The sequence below is a fragment of the Pecten maximus genome, chromosome 1, assembly GCF_902652985.1.
Source record: "Pecten maximus chromosome 1, xPecMax1.1, whole genome shotgun sequence".
Classification (NCBI taxonomy): Eukaryota; Metazoa; Mollusca; class Bivalvia; order Pectinida; family Pectinidae; genus Pecten; species Pecten maximus.
The window spans coordinates 26,440,910-26,462,845 of NC_047015.1; the positions used below are offsets into that span (position 1 = coordinate 26,440,910).

The 21,936-nt window shown below is 37.1% G+C and overlaps 2 protein-coding genes across 2 annotated transcripts in view; one reads left to right on the top strand and one right to left on the bottom strand.

The window, feature by feature from the left end:
* Window positions 1-2,519: 2,519 nt before the first annotated feature.
* On the top strand, window positions 2,520-14,005 carry LOC117329014 (trypsin-like). Its single transcript, XM_033886695.1, has 7 exons — window positions 2,520-2,746; window positions 4,371-4,807; window positions 6,490-6,590; window positions 6,833-7,116; window positions 9,249-9,427; window positions 12,857-12,917; window positions 13,771-14,005. The coding sequence occupies exons 1-7, from the start codon at window positions 2,662-2,664 to the stop codon at window positions 13,896-13,898; spliced, it is 1,275 nt and encodes a 424-aa protein (XP_033742586.1). The 5' UTR covers window positions 2,520-2,661; the 3' UTR covers window positions 13,899-14,005.
* A 5,991-nt stretch (window positions 14,006-19,996) lies between these two features.
* Window positions 19,997-21,936, bottom strand: part of LOC117329023 (trypsin-1-like) — a 39,476-nt gene continuing 37,536 nt past the window's right edge. The window contains exon 7 of the mRNA XM_033886709.1: window positions 19,997-20,159. The gene's annotated coding sequence lies outside the window, so the exon portion shown is untranslated. The remainder of the gene's footprint in view (window positions 20,160-21,936) is intronic.

Sequence of the window (21,936 nt, forward strand, 5' to 3'; positions counted from 1 at the left end):
GGTTATCCAAGCTGATGGTGGATTCAGGTGACCCAAGCTGATGGTGGATTCAGGTGACCCGAGCTGATGGTGGATTCAGGTTATCCAAGCTGATGGTGGATTCAGGTTATCCAAGCTGATGGTGGATTCATGTTATCCAAGCTGATGGTGGATTCAGGTGACCCAAGCTGATGGTGGATTCTGGTTATCCAAGCTGATGGTGGATTCAGGTGACCCAAGCTGATGGTGGATTCAGGTTATCCAAGCTGATGGTGGATTCAGGTGACCCAAGCTGATGGTGGATTCAGGTTATCCAAGCTGATGGTGGATTCAGGTTATCCAAGCTGATGATGCCCGCCACCGTGTTTGTAGATTACGAGAAAGCTGCCCACAACGCCAGTCGTCAGGTTTCCCCCGGGGTCGCAGTACAGGGATGTTTTTTCACACTTCACACAATGTATATGAAGAAAGGCACAACAGACAGGTTTGCAGCAGATTTACAGGACCGACAATTATATCAACAGATTGGTACGCCTGGCCACTGTATTGCCATGGGTGCCATTATTGATAATGCCATATACTGTTTTAATGTTTTACGATAATGATAAGGATTTGAACAGATAATTACTTCCCCACATTTTCACAGATAAGAGGTACATGTATATATATATCTGTTTCCCCACATTCGATATGTAGCACAGATAAATGACTACAGGTAAAGCACAGGTAAAATTAATATGGTACAGACTATCATTGGTTTCCCATTGTTCTCCTATATCAACACTTTCCTGTGAACTTTAAGATGTGGACAAATGAAGAACACCCCGTTTCTATGGATTGGTCTCCTGAGACATTTCATTGTTAGTTTTTTTCCGTCAGTATTCAACATCTGTTACACAATCGTTATAATATCACAAGGATACTGTAATGTAGGCATGGTGTTATATTGTAATACACAATCAGACAGGTATGGTGTTACATTGTGGTACACAATCAGACAGGTATGGTGTTACATTGTAGTACACAATCAGATAGGTATGGTGTTATATTGTGGTACACAATCAGACAGGTATGGTGTTACATCGTGGTACACAATCAGACAGGTATGGTGTTATATTGTGGTACACAATCAGACAAGTATGGTGTTATATTGTGGTACACAATCAGACAGGTATGGTGTTATATTGTAGTACACAATCAGACAGGTATGGTGTTACATTGTAGTACACAATCAGACAGGTATGGTGTTATATTGTGGTACACAATCAGATAGGTATGGTGTTACATTGTAGTACACAATCACACAGGTATGGTGTTATATTGTAGTACACAATCAGATAGGTATGGTGTTATATTGTAGTACACAATCAGACAGGTATGGTGTTACACTGTGGTACACAATCAGACAGGTATGGTGTTACATTGGGGTACACAATCACACAGGTATGGTGTTACATTAGGGGTACACAATCAGATAGGTATGGTGTTATATTGTAGTACACAATCAGACAGGTATGGTGTTACATTGTAGTACACAATCAGATGGTATGGTGTTACACTGTAGTACACAATCAGACAGGTATGGTGTTATATTGTAGTACACAATCAGACAAGTATGGTGTTATATTGTAGTACACAATCAGACAGGTATGGTGTTATATTGTAGTACACCATCAGACAGGTATGGTGTTACATTGTGGTACACAATCAGACAGGTATGGTGTTACATTGTAGTACACAATCAGATAGGTATGGTGTTATATTGTAGTACACAATCAGACAGGTATGGTGTTATATTGTGGTACACAATCAGACAGGTATGGTGTTACATTGTAGTACACAATCACACAGGTATGGTGTTACTTTGTGGTACACAATCAGACAGGTATGGTGTTATATTGTAGTACACCATCAGACAGGTCGGGTGTTACATGGTGTTACATGGTGTTACATGGTGTTAGTCTGTGGTACACAATCAGACGGGTGTTGTGTTACAATGAATTAAGTATAGTCTTGTCAAGCACAAGCCGAGAACTTTCAAAAACAGCTCGGACGTTTATTTCCATCAGCAAAAGGCTAGATATGTTAGGGTGTTTTAATAGTTGTAAAGAGCTGCCGTTAAAGTACATGTGTACTTTGGTCGGGTAGGGCATTTCCCGTCAATGCTTAATTTCACAAATTGAATATAGTGATAAAAGATGACAATGAAATGCGGGTGAGGCTAATCTACCCTTTTAACTCCTGACGTCATCTAGCTTAATACCACCGAGCCGGTATCTAGGTATGTATCTATGTAGGAAGACATTTCAGGTCCAGCAGTACGAACGATGCTACAATTGGCCAGTGTCCTGCCCACAAGAACTTCGGTCGACTAATTTGTCAGGCTATCTGTTGAGGTTGTATTAACCTTCTGGATCCCAGACCAGTAACATGTCTAAATATGGCCTTTTATCGGCGTGTCCCCCTAATCACACAATCTCGGGATTTACTGAGATCATTTTATCATAATGGTATTCTGGGAGTGTTTGCTTCTCTCGGGCGCTCTGATAAATCTGTCAGTAAGATTGACATTACTGGAAGTACGCCTAAATAATATTATTACCGTATAAGTTCATGATGATATTCGACGCTCACAATTGAAATATAGCCCGAAGTGAATCGTCTGTAATCTGTATTCTGACCATGATTGTTTTCACTGGATATACTCTTCTTGCTTGTCTCCTAACTGTGTCGGGACGAACTCTTCATTTACCGCACATATTCTCAGGTTTGATATTTCTGATTCTATGGAATACGTCTGATTTTTGTCTTCTTTTTACAGTGATTACATTGAGAAATGCTTGAGTTAAGCATGTGTTTAATTGATAGGTAACGACGATATCACATACAAATAAGATCATAACGCGGGGTCCACAGAACAATTCTACCGTAGATTCATTTATTTATAACATAAATAGTAACACAAATGACGAAGAAGGATACTTTTATTATTCGAATTCACAATCTACGGCATCTAATTGCCAAGACAGAAATACTCTTAGCACTTGAAATGGCGCAGTGATGGTCTTCCCGATGTCCGGATATGAACATAGTGACAAATCGTCTATTAGATGATATGAATACCTGGATCGCAATGTATACACATAATGCATTTATTCAACACAGTACGACTACGACACGAAATTATAATATTTAGATGCGGATCAACAAAACATTTACACACAGTGTATACGATCCATTGTGTTAAGAATTAGATACATATGTATTCATTTAAGCATTGAACTGTTTTTGTATGGTATTTATGATCTATTTGAATGGCAGAGCTTTGCAAGCAAACAACGCACATTATGTATTTATGATCTATTTGAATGGCAAAGCTCTGGCATTCACGTAGAACATAAATATCATACAAAAACAGTTCAATGCTTATATTTACATTCCTTTTACTTTTTTTTTTATTTTTTAAAAGCTATAATTCATTTTTAAAATTCATAATTCCCGCCTCACCGACAGTCAGCAGATTTTTTGTCAGTCGTTTGAACAGCCGGAATATGGTCGCGTGCTTTTTGGCAAACAAAATAGTACAAGGAAAATTAAAAAAAAAAACCCTCAATTTTGATAATCATTTTATTATCAACGTAATGCGCAAATGGCATATTTTTTATAACAAATAATGTAGACAAAATAATAAGTCGTTACACTTAACTGTCCTGGATATGGTAGTTCCGGTTTGGGTTGTATTAATACGCTGATAAGTGTAGCGCGTGATGGATGGCATTTAAACGTACATCAATGCCAGAGCTCTCCAACAGACTATATAGTGACAATGCCAGACAAATGTAAATTTTCATGTTTATATACCAATTCCACAAATGTAAACGATATCTAATACAACCAATTTTACATTTCATTTTACATATACATAATGTATATGAGATGTCTTACATAGCATATGTTCATAAATAAGTCATTGTACATTTTTCATGCTGTTTGTAAATAAAATATCTTATATGTAAGAGAAATTATTGTATATCTAAATGAGCTATTTTTTCGAAAAATCTGATCCCCAGAAGTCAGTAGTAATACCTCCAAATTTCAACTTTCTAAGTCTGTCTCTAGACAATTCACAAAAGGTCATTAATAGTTCGAATGTTTTTGTTGAAGCTGAAGGCTCTCCAGAATATGTCCTGCCAAGCCATTTCCACATAAAAGAGTGTACATTTTCTACCTACCTCTTGACATAGAGATCAAAACATATGCTGAGGAAGAAATCAGTTCTGTTTTTAATTCATTAAGTCTCGTTATATAAAAATTCCAGAAAGAATAAATTATTTTTAAGACATGATGATATGTTTCATTACGTTTTCAAGAGAAATAATTTAACGTTTCAGGAAATCATTTTCACCCAGTTTCACACGGACACTCCGGCCACAGTACACATTTGACCAGTGGGTTATGGCAGTATTTCCTCAATCATTTTGGCCATAGTTCACATTACTCTGGTAGCCAGTCTAACCACAATACACACCACAGCGTTACAACACCACACGTTAACAACACATTTGGGCCAGTGAAACCGGAAATACAACCAACTCTCAGCACGAAAGTACCGGGATTATCAAAACCAGACAGTGGAACACCAGAGGTTGGAACTGACCAATCAGCGACCGTAGCTAGTGTTGATGAACGGGAACGCTTTGACAATTGGAAAAATAAATGGCTGCTGAATCATCTGTCTACCTGTGGCGACCAACCCATAGAGCCTATATTTCCCACCCATAGAATCATCGGGGGAGGACAAGCCGTGGAGGGAAGCTGGCCATGGATGGTGTGTATTTAGGATGAATTGGTTAATTATGCGTTATACGTTTTAAATGATAGGCATGAAACAAATTCCAGAACTTTGTTTGCTAAACTCAGTAGTGATAAAAAAGACGAAGGGAAACCATAGATCCAGCCTAACAAACAACAAATCTCTCGTTGACGGAAACTTTAAAATGGTTTCCGATTGACGTTTGCATGAGCATTTGTTTCTAATTAATGACATACCCGGTAACTGTATTCCTGTAATATATGTGGTCATTTTGTAAACCACTTCGTCAATGTCCTGCGAACAATAAGCGATCGATAATAATGATAATTTTAATTCTTTTTGAATAAAAGCTGTGATTTTTTAGAGAAAACTCTACCTAATATAGTCAATCAAAACGTGAGATATCCTCTAACAACATCATGACTTTATAATAACAAACTCCAGACATTCCAGTACACATCATTCTATCCTGCCTTCTACGTTAACTCTTGGAATAAATAAAAGATAAAATATCTGTGACTTTAAACACGGACTCGAATTCTCTAGTTATTTTGAGTATGGTAAACTAAGTCTAAATATCATCTATACAAAGTTAATGTGTAACTGCTGTTCCCTAACATTCGAGTTATTTAGACTCAGTATTGTTGAAAGTCCCTCCTGTATTTGCGAATCTCTTTGTGAAAAAATTCTATCATTTCTTATTTGAATACCCTATACATGTACATCAGAGGTTTGAATTACTTCAAAATCTGAAACTTAATAACGGCGACAGAATATATAGATACAAATGTATGTCATAATTTGATATTCTGGTTCTGTCTCATCAATTCAACAATGCTATTTTTTTTCTAATCTTGCAAAAAGTTATAAAGACCAGTGTTATTATTAAGTAATCTATTAATTCTTTGAGTCTGTTTACAAGTGCGTTTTTTGTTTTGTTTTTCTGTTGTAACTGTAATATTACTCATCACTTACTTATATTGAAGAAAAGAACATTGATAATGCTGTAACAACGTGTGTCCCATCTTCTTGTTACTTTTTGGCAAATAAATATGTTTAAAATGACATGCTACTACTTAAAATGTTACACTTTACAATGCGCCCATTTCAGTGCATACAATATGTACAGTGTTACACTGGCACTATTGTGGAGGATAGCAACGCGAGTCTCGCTTCTCCGCCGTCATGTTATCTCCATCCTTGTGTCATTTTCTAAATGACCTTAGGTCTACAACCAAGACAGCGAGAAAATGATATTTATTTGTTACCAAAACGATGAACAGGTCGATCTATGTGGTCACAGCATTATTCCTGAAAAGTGTTGGTCTCGTATTCGAAATCGTATATTCACTTCATTGTTTATGATAGTTATGCATTGAGTTTATCAATAAGATATACAGTATACGTGATTTAAGTTCAGTAGAGATTTTAAGTAAATTGTATCTTAATGCATGTCAGATCTACATTATATATATACATATTATTTTACTTTGCTGTGAACAAATCTGCGACAAACTTTAACATTAAGTTGAATTTGAGTCATATTTTAGTTAAAACAGAATGTGCTTCAATATGTTATTTTACTGGGCTGTAAAAACCACCTCACTGATGGGGACTAGTCTAATTAAACCATCAATTATACATAGACCTTACAAACTATTAAACTGAACACAAATTTGGGTCTATCTGTTTTAAAGGTATCCTTCTTTTCCAAAACAATACGACAACATGTGTGCGCAGGAAGCATCATCGACAACCAATGGATCGTGTCTGCAGCACATTGTTTTAAGGAATTTCAGTAAGTACATTCTCATTTCATTCCCAGTCGGAGTCTGATGGTCTACAACGCTAGTTTCCCCTATAATACCAATTTAAGATCCGTGCTTTTCTCTCCTTACATGGGCTGATTTAAAATGAAAATCAATTGAAGCAAACAGTAAGATTATTATTTGCATTTTTGGAAATATTTTTAAGTTGATTGAGACAGCGATGTACCGGAAACCGACTGTGATTATGTTTACCCAAATCTTATGTTGCTAGGTTGTTTTTTCGTGGAATACCTGACATCAAGGAAGATCTGGAGGTTCGTGTGGGACTACATAACAACACAGCAGATACTAGGGACCATTACATGCAGATCTATCACGCCGACCACATCCTTCTACATCCTTCATTTAAACTAGAAACACTGGATAACGACATAGCTTTGGTACGACTCGACCGGCCCATTGTATTTAATGAACATGTAAAACAGGTGTGTCTGATCGGACGGGACGCCAAAGGAGAGGACAGCTGTATCATCACAGGATGGGGAAGACAGAAACGTAGGTATCATTGATTATCACCATAGCGATTATGGTGTAGAAAGTAGCATGGATTGCTCAGTCACTCACCACGAAACCAGGGGCCAGTTTCATCAATTTTCCTTAACTTTTAACTTAGTATTTCCCATAAGAAAACAATAAATGATTTAGGGAGAATTCCTTCTTAAGGGGGTTTCTTAAGTACATTTCCCTTAAATTTCCATAAGTTTAGGTACATCGGTGAAACCGGGACTTGGTATAACATATCCTTATTATCCGTCTTCATACCAAACCATCGTTATTATTTACTGCTTACAGCTATTTACAAAGATTACTATTCCAAATAACCTAACCATATTAAATGTACGTATGCATGTTGTTTTTTTCTCAGTTATATACCGGTTCCTGAATATCTGAGTATCTCATCAAAATCTTCATATTACAGAAATAATTGGTGATCATTTGGGATAAGGTTACATACGCTTTCTACAGCCCGCCAAGACTATGATGGTCTACGGCAATGGGCGGGGCTGTCAAACGTGTGTGTTCATTAATGTGCTTCTCGCGCTAGCGTCAATCATTGCAAACTTGTCCAATGACATCTCGCCAAACCAAACTGTAACATCCAAAACAACAAACCAGGAGCATCCGTTTCATCGCAACTCCCCCTCCCCCTCCACCCCATCAGTTTTATTCTAAAGTTGAAGACATGTACTTGCAATGTTACGTAGAACATTTCTCTGTTGTGACCTTGCGTAACTTATCATGCAGTGTCTAGCTAATCGATATTCGACCAGGTATTTGGACAACCCCCTCTGTCTGCCCCTGGATCTGTCATTGCTTGGATTCCAAGCTTTCTTGTCCTAATGACTTTAAGACGGCTCCTGTGGCCATGTTCCTCTATCCTCACAAGATTCTACTGCGAGGTTCTGCTTCAGATGAGACGTCTAGGATCCTGACGTGTCCCTGGTCAACTCCATATTAGCTAGGTGATCTGCATGTCCTCAGTGTCCGTGGTGTCCACTGATTCAATCTTACCAACTTGGTCACATATTTGGTTTCTACGTCTCACGATCTTTGCATGGAGTTAGGCAATATCATGATGGACACATCATTCCTTTACTTGTCCACAATCCAATATAAAACTGGTGATTTTAGCACAACGTCTCATTCGCCGTAAAGCTGGTTCAGGTGTACATGATATGAGCGCTTCTGCCCACCCTGTACCGTAGAGAATTTCTCACGAGATATTTGGTTTACTTATTGTGAAGTGTCCCGATGACTTCACATAGTCATCAGGTTCCTTACATTCATGGTTCAGCGATACACAACCCAGGGAAATGTCGAGTTTTTGACACGCTTTTCTCCCGACCATCATACAGTTTTGGGGGTGGCTCGAATAGCTTCTGTCAGTTGCTGCAAATATAGGTCCCATGTGCTTTGTGTGGAAACATATCAGTGTTGAATTTGATAAAGAAAAAATATTTCAATGTTGACTTTTATTGAGAGACATATCAGTGTTGACTTTAATAGAGAAAAATATCAGTGTTGACAGTTAAAGAAAAATATTTCAATGTTGATTTTTATAGTTATTTATTACATTTTTACCAGTGAAATATCAAAAAATTATTCATTCTATGAAAGTGATATTTTTCACTAGTGAAAAATATCACTTTTGCTGATTTGACCAATCAAATTAATGATTAGAAAATACCAAAATAATTGACCAATCAGAAAGCCCGACATATATGTTAGCACCTGGACAGGGGGAACTACTTTTTTTGTTTACAAACGTATGCAAACTTTTGCTGTAGGCCTAGTTAGCATACGGGGTAGGTTTTTCGTTGATAAAAAAATGTAATAAACAGAATATCTAACAGCGTCTTCAGTAATACCAAATATATTCACGAGTGGGGCTAATATTTTGATATTTTTCACTCGTGCTGCGCACTCGTGAAAAATATCAAAATATTAGCCCCACTCGTATTTTTCTATTTCTCTATTTCTCTATATTTCTCTATAAAAGTGAACACTGGTATGTTTCTCTATAAAAGTCAACACTGATATATAACTATATGAAAGTGAACACTGGTGTGTCTCTATAAGATCAACACTGACATTTTCTCTATAAAAGTCAACTTTGATATTTTCAGAGCCGGTTGCTGAACCAGGAGGTTTACCTAAGCTTGACCCATCAGCTTGGCCAAACATCCTTAAACAGGCCGTTATACCTGTTATTGACCAGACAGACTGTAGTGATCTGTACAAGGACAAACTGACAAGTCACATGATCTGTGCCGGCTATCTAGACGGAAGTGTGGATACCTGCAACGTAAGTTTTACATCTCCGCATGTTTATTTACGCGTCTATCTACACAGCACTATATAAATGATGACGCGCCTATCTACACAATCTTATATAAATGACCACGTCTCTATCTACACAATCTTATGTAAATAATCCCGCGCCTATCTATACAACACTATATAAATGATGACGCGCCTATCTATACAACACTATATAAATGATGACGCGCCTATCTACACAGCACTATATAAATGATGACGCGCCTATCTATACAACACTATATAAATGATGACGCACCTATCTATACAACACTATATAAATGATGACGCACCTATCTATACAACACTATATAAATGATGACGCACCTATCTATACAACACTATATAAATGATGACGCGCCTATCTACACAACACTATATAAATGATGACACGCCTATCTATACAACACTATATAAATGATAACGCACCTATCTACACAGCACTATATAAATGATGACGCGCCTATCTATACAACACTATATAAATGATAACGCACCTATCTATACAACACTATATAAATGATAACGCACCTATCTATACAACACTATATAAATGATGACGCGCCTATCTATACAACACTATATAAATGATGACGCACCTATCTACACAACCTTATATAAATGACCACGTCTATATCTACACAATCTTATATAAATGACCACGTCTCTATCTACACAATCTTATGTAAATTATCAGGTGTCTATCTACACAACCTTATCTAAATGATGACACGCCTATCTACACAACCTGATATAAATAATCCCGCGCCTATCTACACAACACTATATAAATGATGATGCGCCTATCTACACAATCTTATATAAATGACCACGTCTCTATCTACACAATCTTATGTAAATGATCAGGTGTCTATCTACACAACCTTATATAAATAATCACGCGCCTATCTATACAACCTTATATAAATGAAGACACGTCTATCTACACAACCTTATATAAATGATGACGTGTCTATCTACACAACCTTAGATAAATGATGACGTGTCTATCTACACAACCTTATATAAATAATCACTCGCCTATCTATACAACCTTATATAAATGATGACGTGTCTATCTACACAACCTTAGATAAATGATCACGTGCCTATCTACACAACCTGATATAAATAATCCCGCGCCTATCTACACAACCTTATATAAATAATCCCGCGCCTATCTACATAACACTATACAAATGATGACACGCCTATCTATACAACACAATATAAATGATGTCGCGCCTATCTATACAACACTATATAAATGATGACGCGCCTATCTATACAACACAATACAAATGATGACGCGCCTATCTATACAACACAATATAAATGATGACGCGCCTATCTATACAACACTATACAAATGATGACACGCCTATCTATACAACACAATATAAATGATGACGCGCCTATCTATACAACACTATATAAATAATCACGCGCCTATCTATACAACACTATATAAATGATGTCGCGCCTATCTATACAACACTATATAAATGATGACGCGCCTATCTACACAACCTTATATAAATAATCCCGCGCCTATCTATACAACACTATATAAATGATGACGCGCCTATCTACACAACCTTATATAAATAATCCCGCGCCTATCTATACAACACTATATAAATGATGACGCGCCTATCTACACAACCTTATATAAATAATCCCGCGCCTATCTATACAACACTATATAAATGATGTCGCGGCTATCTACACCACTATATAAATGATGACGCGCCTATCTACACAACACTATATAAATGATGTCGCGCCTATCTATACAACACTATATAAATGATGTCGCGCCTATCTATACAACACTATATAAATGATGACGCGCCTATCTATACAACACTATATAAATGATGACGCGCCTATCTATACAACACTATATAAATAATCCCGCGCCTATCTACACAATGTGTCCTAGGCTCGGTTATAACCGGAACAAGGACGTTAAGCCCCATCAATCAATCAATCAATATCTACACAATCTTACGTAAATGATCACGCGCCTATCTACACAACCTTATATAAATGACCACGCGCCTGTCTATACAATCTTATCTTTAACGCGCCGATCTACCTCATCTTATCTGTATCACGGCTATTATTATAACATTATCTATAGCGTACCTACCAACCAAACCTTATATATAACGTGCCTATCTACATGACCTGATCAAAATCCCGCATATCTTCCAAGTATTATCTGTATTGCGCCTATCTATCAGCCTTATCGCCTATCTACCTAACCTTATGTATAACGCGCCTATCTACATAACCTTATTTACAACGCGCTTATTTACCTAACATTATCTACCTTAGTTTATTTACAAGACGCCTATCTACTTTACATTATCAATAACGCGCCGTGCTACCTAAGTTTATTGACAATGCCCCTATCTACCTAACCTTATTTATAAGGCCCTGTTTACTTAACCTTATCTACAACGCGTCTACTACCTAACATTATATATAATGCGCCTATCTACCTAACATTATCTATAATGCGCCTATCTACCTAACATTATATATAATGCGCCTATCTACCTAACATTATATATAATGCGCTTATCTACCTAACATTATCTATAACGCGCCTATATACCTAACATTATCTATAACGCGCCTATCTACCTAACATTATCTATAATGCGGCTATCTACCTAACATTATATATAATGCGGCTATCTACCTAACATTATATATAATGCGCCTATCTACCTAACATTATCTATAACGCGCCTATCTACTGTACCTAACATTATCTATAACACGCCTATATACCTAACATTATTATCTCTAACGCTCCTATCTACCTAAAATTATCTATAATGCGCTTATCTTTCTCTGTTTAAACAATATAAGAAAGATATTCATGAACCGTAATGAATTTTAAAGATATATTTAAAAAAAATTGTCTGATAGCTCCTCTGAGGAATTCTTTTCATTGATTTTCTGTTTCCTAGACGTTTAGGCATTGCAAGCAGTAAACATGAACAGTTATTATCGCCTACGATGTTATCGTCATTTTTCTCAAATTCACCTTGTTTTGACGAATTTTTCGAATCGATATGTAAGATGTTAAACTTCTAAATAACTATAAACTCATGTGGTTTCCTTTGGATGGCCGGTACTATCAGTACATCTTAAAAACCGTTGCTTTTTTAAATAATCGGGTATGTTTAATGGATGACGAACAGTTGAAATCTATTCTGACACAATACATGGAATCGTTAATTGCAGAGTGATATAGCTCTTGCTTATAACGCAAATATGTCCTCCAAACGTCATATACATATATATATATATAAGTTGGAAAATACCTGTCTGTAATATATTATTTCTGATCACATAGATCCATCTTTTAAATAATATAATACTTTCGTACTGAAAGGGGGACAGCGGAGGGCCTCTACTCTGCGGAGGTACACAGGATGGTCGGTGGACACTTACAGGTAATCACCAAATCTATTTCTAACTTCCATTCTTAAATATGTCATAGCCATGAGTTGTCCTAATCCCTTTATATACATTAACTGTGGGAGGACCTTTAATATTAAATAGTGCCCGAGTTGTCCTAATCCCTTTATATGCCATTAACTGTGGGAGGACTTTAGATATGAAATAGTCCCCGCGTGGTCCTAATCCTATATTTGTGAGGAGGACGTTAAATATGAAATAGTCCCCGCGTGGCCCTAATCCTATATTTGTGAAGAGGACCTTAAATATTAAATAGTGCCCGAGTGGTCCTAATCCATCCTTTATATGACATTAACTGTGGGTAAGACGTTAAATGTGAAATAGCCCGGAGTGGTCCTAATCCATCCTTATATGATGTTAACTTTTGGAAGGACGTTAAACTACAAACAAATAATCACCCGCATTCGCGTGTGATTGAAATACATTCACATTGATTTTTTTTTTTCATTTTACACCCCTACAAGTCGTTTGTCCCCTTGATACATGTATGTGGTGGTTTTTTTGTGGTGTCGTGTCTTGTTTGAATTAATATTTACACGTATTTTTGGTTATTAAGACATCCAAAATCACAAAATTGTGAAATTTGTGACATTTAAGGTTAAAGCACTTACTTCATTATTTTAGTTGTGTAATGTCATTGTCACGTTTTCTCTACTGGATTTCCTGACTATTGATCGCTACAATCACTGACGCGTCCTAGAAGGATGATGAAAATGGACTGACCTGTCCCCACAAAGACAAAATAGCTGTATTATTTGGTATACTGTATAATCTACTTCTGGATTAAATATTTGCTAAATGAACATATAAAATTATCTTTCCTTGTAGGTATCACAAGCTGGGGAGGTGCGAACTACAAAGGATGTGCGAGAAAGGAACAGCCCGGAGTATACACAAAGGTTTCCGGTTACTACCGCTGGATTCTGGCCTCTATGTATTCACACAGACGGATTTAGGAGCAAGGCCAGACACATATTGAAGTAATGTAACCACAAACGATGGAGACCAACGTCTACTGATCATATGTCTTTTGCAAAATAAACTAATCATCTGTGCTTTATTATATTGGCATTATTGCTATTAGTACGTCGGTCATGTATCTCGTTCGAGATGAGATCGCTATTGTTAACAATAGGTCTAATGGAGGACCTTTATCGCTTATCTGGCATTCATTCGGAGAAGTCGGTTTAAACTGAAGTATTCATTTGTTAAGTATTAAGAGCTTGTTTTTGTAAAGTCGAAGTAAGTGAGAATTGATTATTGTTATATTTCCCAACACTATTTAAGACTGCAACACTTACTGAATGACTGACCTTCCTTTTGACGACATAATCATAATGTACACATAAATGACTGACCTTCGTTTTGACGACATAATCATAATGGTACACATAAATGACTGACCTTCCTTTAGACGACATAATCATAATGTACACATAAATGACTGACCTTCCTTTAGACGACATAATCATAATGTACACATAAATGATTGACCTTCGTTTTGACGACATAATCATAATGTACACATAAATGACTGACCTTCGTTTTGACGACATAATCATAATGTACACATAAATGACTGACCTTCCTTTAGACGACATAATCATAATGTACACATAAATGACTGACCTTCCTTTAGACGACATAATCATAATGTACACATAAATGACTGACCTTCGTTTTGACGACATAATCATAATGTACACATAAATGACTGACCTTCCTTTAGACGACATAATCATAATGTACACATAAATGACTGACCTTCGTTTTGACGACATAATCATAATGGTACACATAAATGACTGACCTTCCTTTAGACGACATAATCATAATGGTACACATAAATGACTGACCTTCCTTTAGACGACATAATCATAATGTACACATAAATGACTGACCTTCCTTTAGACGACATAATCATAATGTACACATAAATGACTGACCTTCCTTTAGACGACATAATCATAATGTACACATAAATGACTGACCTTCCTTTAGACGACATAATCATAATGTGCACATAAATGACTGACCTTCCTTTAGACGACATAATCATAATGTACACATAAATGATTGACCTTCGTTTTGACGACATAATCATAATGTACACATAAATGACTGACCTTCGTTTTGACAACATAATCATAATGTACACATAAATGACTGACCTTCGTTTTGACGACATAATCATAATGTACACATAAATGACTGACCTTCCTTTAGACGACATAATCATAATGTACACATAAATGACTGACCTTCCTTTAGACGACATAATCATAATGTACACATAAATGACTGACCTTCGTTTTGACGACATAATCATAATGGTACACATAAATGACTGACCTTCCTTTAGACGACATAATCATAATGTACACATAAATGACTGACCTTCGTTTTGACGACATAATCATAATGGTACACATAAATGACTGACCTTCCTTTAGACGACATAATCATAATGTACACATAAATGACTGACCTTCGTTTTGACGACATAATCATAGCGGTACACATAAATGACTGACCTTCCTTTAGACGACATAATCATGATGTACACATAAATGACTGACCTTCCTTTTGACTACACAATCCTAATGGTACACATAAATGAATTCAGTTGGCATCAAACATATTCTATGGTGTATACGTAGGTCTTTCGGCTATTCAGAAGTTGTTAAACACCATTGACTTTTGTGACCTTGCAAATACATTAAGCTCATTCAGTTGAACAAATATATTTATCGCAGCATATTACTGGTCAAATGTAAACACCCTTTACCTCTTTTGTTTTGAGAAGAAGACGTTTAAAGGTATCTCACACTGTGACTTTTAATTAAAGTGCAGATAATTAATTCATTTCAACAAATTTGGTAATACCACATGCCAGCATATCACTAGCCAAATCTAAATGTATCGGCCTTTTCAGTTTTCAGAAATTGATTAACGAATTTTACCCCTGTGACCTTCGCCATAAGCCAAAGTTGAACAAAATTTGAACAAATATGGTAGCTCCTCGTCCCAGCATGCTACATGTCCAGTCAAGGTCATTTTTGAACAGACTAGGTAGCCTTTTATCTCGGAATGCTACATTACAGGCTTAATTTAAGGTCTCTCAAAAAAAGCCTCCTAGTTGATAAGGAAAAGTTACGAGAAAGACCTCTCACAGGAACCAGAGGGTTTTGCACACGAACGAATTTCACCAAAACCAGGTGGTATTTGTAGCAATTTTAGAAACAACCCATTAGGTATGTTTAAAAAATCCTAAAGGTCCTAGGGGCCTGTGATATGGCCTACTCAGTGTTACTCAACAGAGGTGTACGGCAAAATTCATTTTTTCATCCAAAAACTATCAAACTAAGCCGTATGCTGTCAAACGATCTTATATTCCCAAGAGTATGATTTGTTTCAAATTATGAGCGTTGGCAAAATAGCATTATTCCTGAAAGAGTTCCTTTTCAACAAATTATACCCCATTGACATTGAAAATAGGTCAAGATCGTTCATTTGAACAAACTTGATATCCCTTCACCTAGAATACTATATACCTAATATAAGGTTTAATATCTTGGTTATTGAAAAGTTGTTTGGATATGTTTATATTTTTAACTTCTGTGACCTTGACAGTAAGTCAATGTCGTTCATTTGAGCAAAACTTAATAGTCACTCATCAGAGCATGCTGCAAGCCTAATGAATCTGCCTTTTATGGTTCATTGGCAGATCTCTGGGCCTCTTGGATAAGGATAAGAAGTCGATTAAAGAGTTTGCACATTTGAAGCTTGTGACATTGAAAATAATTCATTTATTTGAACAATCTTGGTAGCGCTTCATCCCATCATGCCCAATATTGGGCCTCTAGCTGTCTTGAGTATTGAGTAGAAGTTATTCAAAAGAGAAAAGTTTACAAGGGACGAACGACTGACGCCACACTACGGCATAATTAAGCTCTATTCCTCCTCGAGCTAATTATCCCTTAAGGCTTGGAACGAGAATCATAATAAAAACAAGATTTTTACTTCATCTCATGTAATTTACTGCAATGGACTGATGTTAGCCTGTAGTTTTCAGCCATTTGTGAGTAATAAATAAATATTTTGAAAAGAAAAAAATAACAAGGTGCACTTCTTTAGTGTTGTGATTGTTTTAACATCGGTCTGTTTTTCATTAATCGCTGTGGTATGTTCGCCTAATATTATAAAAACTTGTATTGCACGTACTGCATCCCATACAAGCTATTTTTGTTAATTATGGCTGCTTTAGGAGAGTGATTTTTATGTTTGTCTCCACTGTTGGCCATTTTCGTTTATGTCTCTGAAACATTTGAAATCCACTATATACGTACTTGTATATGGCAAACAGGCCCTGGAAATCACACGCAAAAAGAATGTCGATGTCACGTGTATAATGAGGTGTGCGGTTAGGCCAAAGATGGCGGTAGGGTGATAAAATGAAGAGGTGAAATACATACGACTTGCGGCAAAATTAGACTGTGACGGCGAACTAGGGATTATCAAGGTCAATGTACTGCAAACAGGTCACTGTATGTTTAGATTGTCTCTTCAATATTGTGCAGATTATGTTGCCAGTTGTGACAGGTTTGATGTTTGGAGCCTTTTCTGATGCCTTACGACTACCTCTCTGGTACATCTCATATCTGAGTTTTGTCTTGTAAAAAACAATTTTCTTTATGTAATACATATCATAACTTTAGTATGCATATTTTATGCCTACATCCATCATTGTATCCCCAAATAAAAACAATCCAATAAGCCCGCCTACCTTCAACAATACATACTACAACGTACAATGTACAACGTTACGTACGAAATATCGTATTTTGTACAATCCTCTAAACGCAAAAAGGCCAAACTGAGACAACAAAATAGAGAAGTTAAAGAGAAGCTGGTAGGACCTCCAAAACGTTATGGTAAGTATAGAATTATGAAAATGGGTTACTACAAAATTAATAATAATAATAAAAAAACAACAAACAAAAAACAAACAAACAAATACTTATCAGTAATACATAACCATAGCTTTGATATGCGGACACTCCGAGATCCAGAAAGGCAGGACAAAGAAACAAATCAAACAACCCAAAGGAGATAGACAACAGAAAAGCAGGGAACCCAAAAGTGAAAGGGAAAAAAGCTCTTCTCAAAAAATGGAGGAGAAGGCCCACCGAAATGCTGGGCAGCATAGATAAAAAAAAACCCTTACAGACAAATCATTGTGGAGGAACAGCCAGACTGAGACACAGGGCCAACACAGAAGAGGTCATCAGAATGACAGGCCATAGATCTGAGGTAAATGTCTGTTACGAGATATCCTGCTTTCCCTACTTGATTGACAAGAAAAACCTTGATCGAGGACCCCGCCTCATTGGTTCTATCTATGGGCAGAGTAAGGATTGAGGACCAATAATGTCCGTCAAAGAGGGAATCTTGGTGGATTTTATTTGAAAAATCTCAAACCTGATCTTAGCTAAGAAAGTTGAGAGATGACAAGACATGAATCTCACTCCTAGCTGGTGCCACCTGCTATTCCAGATGGACGACAACGGCGGTGTTGTCGGTATTCACCAAAATCGACTTAGACAGCAGCATCCCTCGAAGGTATTGAGCGGTAAGAACTAATCTCATCTCGATCACTCTGATGTATTTCGAAAGTTGTTCCCGTACCACTTTCCCGATCGGACATGTCCGTCGAGTTAAATTCACCAACCCGTCCTGGAAGCATCCTTGTAAAAGGTCATAATGGAAACTGGCTTTAACAAAAGAACCCCCCTGTAGAACATAGCCCTGAATGGGCACCACCCGAGCAAAATGTTTGACCGACTTGTTTAAAGTAAGCATTGTCTCCCAATCTCTCGAAGAAGGAGTCCAATTTGCCAGCAGAAACATCTAGAGAGGCCTGGTGTGAAGTCCACATCGTTGAAATACCCCAGAAAACTGAAGAACCAATTCTCCTGCACTTGAGAGCGACCTCTGAAGGACAGGGACAGATATCTGGCTTAAAAAACTTCACTAAAGGTGGAGTAACAATGCCGAATCGAAAAACAAAACCCTAGGAAGAGGATACCTCTAACATATCTCTGGATGGGATAAACCCAATCTTGAACAAACGTTTCAGGACCAAACGGGTGTTTTGCACGAGGAAGTTCCTGATGAGGCGCAGCATGAGGGAGTCGTCGAAATAGAGCTGGATTTTTTTCCAACAAGAGTGGTTCCGGAATCCAACGACCAACTTGGTGAACAGCTTGGTGAAAACCAGAAGTGCAGTAGTGAGCCCGAAGGGCATGACCCGGGACTGAAAAGTCTTGCCATCGCAAGCACCGGCGTTTGCATAGAAAATGCGATTTTTAAAACTTTTTGATATGGTAGTGGGATGTGTTCTGTAGAAAGACTAAGGTTGGCAACTCCGCTAAGAGCGAAACGACACCCCACCTCACTTCATTCGACTAATAAACACATTCAAACTGACACGGCGTATATTATATACGACAGCCATCAAGAAATATTAATCTTTAACCTACCGTATCACACAATGCGAATCGTTGCATCAAAAACACAATAATCCGTGAAAACAGCTTTCTATGCAAGCACCTGTGATCGCAAACGAACGTACTTGTTGATGGGGATATGGAAATACGCGTCGTTTAGATCGACGCAAGTCGCCAATATACCCTTCCGCACTTTCCGTCTTGTTGAAAGCACTGAGATCGATTATTGGCCCCAAGCATCGGCCGTATTCAGCGCCAGAAATGTGAGGAACCTCAGGGGCCAAAAACCCTGAGGCACCATGTCTTGGATATTAAAAGATGTCCCGACATTTTATCACTAGCCCTCCACCTCTGGGTTGCGAGTTCGAAACCTACGTGTGGTAGTTGCCTGGTACTGGGGTTTTCTCCGGATACTCCAGCTTTCCTCGACCTCCAAAACCAGGCACGTCCTTAAATGACACTGACTGTTAATAGGACGTTAAACAAAATAAACCAAACCAAAATTAACCAAACTTTGATCGTGGATACATTACAAAAGATAATAATATTAAGTATACATTTTATTCGTTTCTAGTATTACAAATAGAAAAAGATTTGGGAACAAGTTTTATTGGGTGTTCTCGTCAATCCAGTCGAGATAATTGAGGACGTTGGCGTATACACCAGGATAACCAGGGGATCCACAGCCAATTCCCCAGCTTACAACTCCTAGAAAAATTAACATAACATTGTATCTGACACCACCATAAAGGAAATAAACATTTCATGAACTTCAAGGTCAACCGCCCTACACAAGCACCCGTCTTTTTAAAAAGGAAGTCCATCACTATCATACAGCAGTTCACACACATAAAGTATATTACAGACACAAGTTTATCCGTCGTGTGTAATGACAATCCAATAGGCATTGACATATATTTTAGAGAAAGAGATCTAAGAGTGTATTTTTGTGAACACATCTTAATCTAACCCAAGTAGATCACAATACTTCTCCGGCACACTTCAATGTATACAAAAATTGATCTGAATACTACACTTAACTAATATAAACAGGAAAGCTGTATCAAAGGTGTTACTACACATCTAAGTGCCTTTTCTCTTCTGTTCATCAAATCTGAGTAAATTTCTGAGTGGGTGTCAATCCTTGAGGTGCCCTTGCCATTTATGTTCTTAAATAGCGAAAAGTAATCTTCTGTAATATTCAAGACCAACATACAAATATGTACCTAAATATCAATTGTTCTGAGGGACAGCGTATATGGTGGTAACTTGCCGTCCAGTTATTACGGACAGTGTAAATAATAGGTAAGATAATATACAGTTATTACGGACAGTGTACATAATGGGTAAGATACCGTACAGTTATTACCTGACAGTGTACATAATGGGTAAGATACCGTACAGTTATTACCGACAGTGTACATAATGGGTAAGATACCGTACAGTTATTACCGACAGTGTACATAATGGGTAACATACCGTACAGTTATTACCGACAATGTAAATAATGGGTAAGATACCGTACAGTTATTACCGACAGTGTAAATAATGGGTAACATACCGTACAGTTATTACCGACAGTGTAAATAATGGGTAAGATACCGTACAGTTATTACCGACAGTGTAAATAATGGGTAACATACCGTACAGTTATTACCGACAGTGTAAATAATGGGTAAGATACCGTACAGTTATTACCGACAGTGTACATAATGGGTAAGATACCGTACAGTTATTACGGACAGTGTAAATAATGGGTAAGATACCGTACAGTTATTACCGACAGTGTAAATAATGGGTAAGATACCGTACATTTATTACCGACAGTGTACATAATGGGTAAGATACCGTACAGTTATTACCGACAATGTAAATAATGGGTAAGATACCGTACAGTTATTACCGACAGTGTACATAATGGGTAAGATACCGTACAGTTATTACTGACAATGTACATAATGGGTAAAATACCGTTCAGTTATTACCGACAGTGTAAATATTGAGTAAGATAACGTACAGTTATTAATGACAGTGTAAATAATGGGTAACATACCGTACAGTTATTACCGACAGTGTAAATAATGGGTAAGATACCGTACAGTTATTACCGACAGTGTAAATAATGGGTAAGATACCGTACAGTTATTAACGACAGTGTAATTAATGGGTAAGATACCGTACAGTTATTACTGACAGTGTACATAATGGGTAAGATACCGTACAGTTATTACCGACAGTGTAAATAATGGGTAAGATACATGTACTATACAGTTATTACCAACAGTGTAAATAATAGGTAAGATACCGTACAGTTATTACCAACAGTGTAAATAATAGGTAATATACCGTACAGTTATTACCGACAGTGTACATAATAGGTAAGATACCGTACAGTTATTACCGACAGTGTAAATAATAGGTAAGATACCGTACAGTTATTACCGACAGTGTACATAATGGGTAACATACCGTACAGTTATTACCG